The following is a 7,112-nucleotide window of genomic DNA, read 5'->3' as shown; positions in this document are numbered from 1 at the left end:
CAACTTTTAAATGATAGACACAGATTAAGATCGTGATTAACGAAGAGGAAAGGAGGGGTTTTATCCAGGACATAGGCGAAGAAACTTTGCCAGAGTAGTATGGAGGACGGGCAAAGCTTGTACCCGTCCAAGATGTGGTATCAGATCCATTGAACCATGACACCGAACAGCCTAGATTTTATTGTTACCTCAAATTGCTGGAACTGATTCATGGATGATACTTGAAGAAAAGAGAAAGGAAAACAGAAAGGAGTATGAAAGGTGGAAGAAAAGGAAACGAATCAATTGTTTGCAAAGTGGATGTATTCTTGGCTGCTCCTGAACTTTGTAGCTTCTTTTCTTATATGGCTAAGTTAGATGGGGTAAAAGAACTTTTTACTTTTTTTAAAAAATTTTATTGTATAACTTTTTTTGTCTGCGTTGATGTTATTTTGTTTTTTCTCCAGGATCTTTTATTACAAATCGTAATGGATAATAAAACCACTCAAATCCATGTACACTGTGTTTTCTAATTAACATGGTAACTCAATTTTGAAATTGAAGAAATGCAAGAAGGGGTCAGAGCAAGGGATGTGTAAATCCATCTTACAGATTAATTTAGTAAGCAGTGATGTAGTTCATAAGTAGTTTAAAGAGCCAAAAAGCTGATAACGAAGACAAACCGCACAATGCTATATGTGCTCAAATTTATTCCAATTTCAGTGAACCATTACAAGAAGGGTCTCATATGCGTTTATTTCTTCATAATCTACTTTTCTTAAATATCTGGATTTCTTTAAGGGCAGAAGACAACCCTATAATTTGTACCACTTGGGCAAGTAAACAAGCTTGTGGGATCATCTTGAGGATAGCTATAAGCATCAGGGCACCTGTCCTTGAAGAACCTGGAGAAGTCGGTCGGGTGACAGCTTCCTGGGCCATCGGTGCAACAGTACTCATTTGTGTGAAAAACAGTGCAGGGATTGTTGCATCCACCTGGAGTTCTTAGCTGAGCTGGGCATTGATCAACAATAGGAGCTGAACATCTGATGTCACGGCAATTGGTAACGGAGCTGAACTCCAATGGGATGTTAAATCCATCAACGTTGGAAATGTCGATGTAGTCTAAGTTGTTAGGCTGGTTTAGGGCGAACTCAGCTAGCGTATTCGGTGGACTTCCATAGCCTTGGCACTCGAGGCGCCCGTTGCAGTCACCTGTTTGACAGTGGCCTTGGCCATTGGCATCAAAGTTGCAATTGGTTCGGCCCCAAATGCGAGCTTGGGTGGTGCCAGGAGCCACGTTTAGGGACCATGATTGGCCTCGGTCGAGCCTCCTGCCACCGCCTGGGGAAGCAGCTGCCCAAACTGTGTAGGTACATTGGTTTACAATGTTGAAATTTGCAGCATTGGTGAAGGTTAAGTATAAAGTTAGGCATAAAGCCAAAAGGGACAAAGTGTAGGTGGACTTCATGGTGTTTCAAACTTTCAAAGTGAACTGGTAGCTGGTTGTGGTTTCAAGATGCCACAGGTAGGGGGTTTATATAGGGCGATTGTCTGCTATCATTTTGCGTGTACATGTTAATCTTCTTAACAAATTTTCTACATGAGAAATTTCAGAGATGTTGATGGCCCTTTCTTGTATTCTAGGAATGATTCAAAGATGCTTATCCGTCCATAATCCTTCTGCATAATCTCATCCCCCATTTTTTATTCTTCTGGTGATGTGAACTTGACTGTTCTATATATCAATGTTACAATTTCTTTTCTTTAGTGTCCAATTCGTGGATTTTCTCTAAGATAGAAAAAAGAAACAGACATGGCTTATCTGTTTGGTTGAATTGTTTTTTCAACCTCACTGTTTTCAGGAATCACTATCTAACATCTCTGAAAATATCAAATGTGTTTATTAACAAAATATTTTATTGGAATTTTCGCGAAAACACCGTTCAAAACAATTATCTTTTGACTTAATTAGTGGAAAAAATTAGCAATTGTACATATATTGATTAGCTACGCTAAAACCTATGTTTAACATAAGAAATGATGGTTAGAGATTAAAACGTTTGGTATTAGCATCTAATTATTTTCGCGATAACTTTCTGTTATGGGGTAGTCAATATCAACATGTTAGTATTGATGATGATTTCAAATTCCACACCCAAGGAGACTAATGCCAATTTCATAACTCCTAAAGTCTTCTGTTTTCATTTTTTTTTTCTTTGGAATTTTCCTCTTAGTCTAGAGTTTCAACAGGATTTTGGTGCAGCCGAATGGGCACAAATCAAGACCATACGTCTGTTTGTCTGAGACCAGCGAATGTTAGGCAAATGGCTTCAAGAAGCTTAGACAATTCAATAAGGATGTCAAGTAGAACAAGAGTTTCTAGTCCAGGATTTCGTGGAGCTTACTCAAGTAATTGGACAAAAAAAAAAAAAAATTAAAAGCCCAATTTGGGCCGTTTCGTGAAGTGTTCAAGCAGTTTTTTGTGCTTAAACTTTAGTTTTGGCAACTTTCCAGAATAGCATTTGTGGTTGCTAAAAGCCTGAAATGCTAAATTCATATTCAATCATAATTCATTTACTGCAACTTGTGCCCAGTGTAAGGAGTGCAGTTTAAATGTAGTTCATGCTTTATTATGGCAAAGGAAAGCTTAAGATCGTCGAACTAAGAACCTATAAGTAGATTTACATTGTGAGATCTCTGTTGTTGGGTGATCTGTAAGAACTTCTGTAAGCGACTTATAGTTCTGAAGACAGGTTTTGACCTGTGATGATGATCGAAGTCAAATTCAACCAAACTTTATTTTTTTTTTTACTAAAAAAATGGGTGATCTGTAAGAACTTGTGTAAGCGACTTACAGTTCCGAAAACAGGTTTTGACTTGTGATAATGATCGAAGTCAAATTCAACCAATTTTTTTTTTTTTTTACCTAAAAAAAAAGAGTAGATTTACGTTGTGGCCAGTAGGGCACGTGTCCCTATTGACCTAAAAGAGGTACCTAGAATAGTTTTGAGATTTCTTGAAAATTCTAAATTGTGCCTTGGCTGGATTTTGTAATAGTTATTATATAGCATAGTCATTATTGTAATTTATCAAAAAGTAAACCAAAGAAGAAAGCAAATAGCTGCAAATCTTTAGATGCCGAGTTCCAACGTACTTTTGCTTGCATATTTACTTTGCCTTGGTCCATAACTTTGTATTTTTCATCAACAAAGCAGTGGTAGTTTATCAAGTCTATTAGATTTGATCATTTTAAAAAAAAATAATCTTTTGTTATTATTGGCCACTTGTAAATTGGAAAAAATTGCGAAAGTTAATTCGTGCCCCAACTGAAAAGTATTTCTACCTTTGCCACTGGAACCTCTGTAACGTATTTTTTTTTTTTATAGTAAATAAAAGGCACATTACAGAGATATCATTTTATCTGTAGGTGATGCCAAAATTTATAAAACTTCTTAAATATCAGTATGTTTCAATATCAATTTCTTTTTTGCAGTGTTAAGATATTTATTTATATTTTTCTTTGTATTCATTTTATTTACCACTTAAAAGGATGGAGTTCGTTTCTTTCTTTCTTTCTTTTTTTTTTTTTTTTTTGAGAGAACAAAGATGATTTTATTAATGGGAATCACCCAAAAGGAAAAGCTGAACAAAGGTTATTTATTTATCAATTCCTTAAGCTAGTCATAATTGGTATTTTATTGAGAAAAACATGTACTATATGGTTTGTACTTTATACTAATTTTCTGAATTGTTTCTCGTTCTACTAATTAAATTCACAACTTAAAAGAAATTTATTTTTGTAAATTAAATTCCATGGGCTGGTGGATTATACGACCCAATATTGACAATACAACTTCGTTAATAGACACGGATCAAGGACCGGAAGCCCAACTGGAAACAACCAAATCAATCTGCTCTATGCTTCAAGTGTGCTTTAGATGGACTGGGCCCGTATTGGGCAGCGATAATTTGTCCAATATTTTTAAACTGAAATTTGTCAAATTTGTTCAATTTTCTTTGACTAGAAATAGAAATACTCTTCTAATTCTTACCAATTCCACTATTATATTGAGCAAAGAAATATTATTTTATTTGTCCAGCAGTAGGAAAAGATGGAAGGTGGGTACGTAGGTCAATTTACACCTTGTGGGTACGTAGGTCAATTTACACCTTCAAGGTATTGCACTTTGCAATTCAGATCTCAGAAAAATTACTCAATTATCACTATTGTTTAAACTTTTTGTATTTCCTTTCCAACGCTAAAAGATATTAATTAATATGACAAGACAAGTCAATATAAATACAGCTCAGGGGATGGGATCGGTTGGATAGTTCAGGGGAAGAGAGTGCAAGTACGAGGTCGTAAATTTGAATGCTTTCACTTACATTAAATAAAAGGAAAAAAATATATTACAGCTCGATCTTGCATTTAGAACAATTGAAATGAAAACCCTGTTGTCATGTTGAACATTTAAGTCACAACTTTAGGGAAAAGTTAAAACATGCTTTTGGGTGGTTAGTTGTTCTAGCCATAACAATCACTATGCTGATATTTAGAAGCCAACGGTGGCTGCACTGCTCTTTTTGGTTTTACAGCATCTTATTTCTTATATGTACTGGCAATTCTAGTGGGGCTATTAGGTACTCTTCTGATGAAGAAAGGCAGGCAAGTCATTTTCGTTTCTCATCAATCATATGGAATATATATCATTACCCTAGAATATATTTCTATAAGTAATTCTACAACCCTTTTCTATTTCATGATATGACTGATCAATAAGTAAAAGAGAATACATGGTAAAGGTTTAATTGTTTTATGTGTTTATTTTCTTAATGTTGAAATTTGCAGCTATTGGTGAAGCTTAAGTATAAAGCTAGGCACAAAACCAAAAGGGACAAAGTGTAGGTGAAATTCATGGTGCTTCAAACCTTCTAAGTCAACTAGTAGCTGTTGTGGTTTGGAGATGCCACAGCCAGGGGGTTTATATAGGTGAATTGGCTGCTATGATTTTGCATGTTCGTGTAGATATTTCAACAAATTTCTATATAAGAAATTTTAGGGATGTTGATGGTCTTGTTTTGTATCCTAGGAATGATTCAAAAGATGCGGATCTGTCCATAATCCTCCTGCATAATTTCAGTCAGTTCTCATCCCTCATTTTGTTCTATTAATCTGATCATGTGAACTTGATTGTTCTTTCAATCAATGTTCCAATGCTTTTTCGTAAGTGTCCAATTTGTGGATTACCTCTACGTAAGAGAAAAAAGGAAAAAAAAAAAAAAAAAAAAGACATGAATTTTCTGTTTGAATGGAGCGTTTTTTAACCAGATTAATTTCAGGAATTATTTCTAACATCTTTTAATATCACAAAAGCAGTTATTAATAAGATGCTATATTATGATTTTCCTAAAAATATAGTTCAAAACAAATATATAATCACTTAATTTTTTATCCTTATAGTAACATTTAACTCTTTTCTGATACATAATTTGAATAGATATGCATTATTTTATTGTGTATATTTAAATTTTTGGTAGACAACTACATGATAATGTTGTATTCATTACATACCAAGTATTTTCGTTCATGCATATTACTTTTTCCAAGAGCATAACAATATAACGTAATAAATATAACAATCGAACTGAACTTCATGGAACTGCTAGCAGTGGCTCCAAATCCAGCTTTTAGGAGTGAATTAGTACTATTTAGCATGAGTGCATCAAATTATCAATTTGGCATCTACGAGTTTCCTCATCACTTGAGCTCCTTAATCGCACCTTTATCTTACTTAGTAAACTTTCATATCACCATCTTTGTTATTTCATGAGATGATCATTTTCAATTGTTTTGGGGTTTACCTTAGTATGGAAATCCCCATTTTTGTTTTGAATTTACACCAAGCTCCCATTTCTTCAATATTTGTAAGACAAACTTCTCTTACTCTGGATTTCGTGGTAACATTTATATACATAAAGTATGATTGTGTAGTACACTTAAAACAATTATTTTCATTTATATGACATCTTAGTATTTGACTGGAGAGATAGTCTGAATTCCAAAAAAAAAAAGAACAAATGAATACTCCTATGTAAGTTAAACCTAAACATGACTCAAATTTTTGAAGTGCGGGGAACAAAGTATTTTGACAGTCTATTTTAAAACTAGAGATCTGTAAATCCTTCTTACAGATTAATTTAGTAAAACTTCATTAGTTTTGAACTCGTGATCTAGTTCATAAGTTGTTTAAAGAGCCAAAAAGCTGATAAAGAAGACAAATCGCACAATGCTATATGTGCTCAAATTTATTCCAATTCCAGTGAACCATTGCCAGAAGGATCACATATGCGTTTATTTCTTCATAATTTATTTTTCTAGTGAAGTTCTTGGAGCATATAAGCTGTCACAAGAACCTTAAATATCTGGATTTCTTTAAGGGCAGAAGACAACCCTATAATTTGTAACACTTGGGCAAGTAAACAAGCTTGTGCGATCATCTTGAGGATAGCTATAAGCATCAGGGCACCTGCTCTTAAAGAACCTGGAGAAGTCGGTCGGGCCACAGCTTCCTGGGCCATTGGTGCAGCAGTACTCATTTCTTTTAAAAACAGTGCAGGGGCTGTTGCATCCACCTGGAGTTCTTATCAACAATAGGTGCTGAACATTTGATAACGCGGCACGGAGTTACAGAGCTGAACTCCATTGGGATGTTGAATCCATCAATGTTGGAGATGTCGATGTAGTCTAAGTTGTTAGGCTGGTTTAGGGAGAATTCAGCTATCGTATTTGGAGGACTTCCATAGCCTTGGCACTCGAGGCGCCCTTTGCAGTCACCTGTTTGACAGTGGCCTTGGCCTTTGGCATCAAAGTTGCAATTGGTTCGGCCCCAAATGCGAGCGTGGGTGGTGCCAGGAGCCACGTTTAGGGACCATGATTTGCCTCGGTCGAGCCGCCTGCCACCGCCTGGGAAAGCAGCTGCCCAAACTGTGTAGGTACATTTGTTTGTGATGTTGAAATTTGCAGCATTGGCGAAAGTTAAGTATAAAGTTAGGCACAAAACCAAAACGGACAAAATGTAGGTGAACTTCATGGTGTTTCAAAAATTCTAAGTGAACTGGTAGCTGGTTGT

The 7,112-nt window shown here is 35.4% G+C and overlaps 1 protein-coding gene and 1 pseudogene across 1 annotated transcript; both read right to left on the bottom strand.

Annotated features, from left to right (window-relative positions):
- Positions 1-653: 653 nt before the first annotated feature.
- On the bottom strand, positions 654-1,506 carry LOC113719352 (thaumatin-like protein). Its single transcript, XM_072071710.1, has one exon. The coding sequence runs from the start codon at positions 1,448-1,450 to the stop codon at positions 776-778; it is 675 nt and encodes a 224-aa protein (XP_071927811.1). The 5' UTR covers positions 1,451-1,506; the 3' UTR covers positions 654-775.
- Positions 1,507-6,253: 4,747 nt separating this feature from the next.
- LOC140020994 (thaumatin-like protein) lies at positions 6,254-7,112 on the bottom strand (annotated as a pseudogene).

Source organism: Coffea arabica, chromosome 11e (assembly GCF_036785885.1).
Source record: "Coffea arabica cultivar ET-39 chromosome 11e, Coffea Arabica ET-39 HiFi, whole genome shotgun sequence".
In the NCBI taxonomy this organism is placed as follows: Eukaryota; Viridiplantae; Streptophyta; class Magnoliopsida; order Gentianales; family Rubiaceae; genus Coffea; species Coffea arabica.
This window is presented reverse-complemented; position numbering and strand designations above follow the sequence as displayed.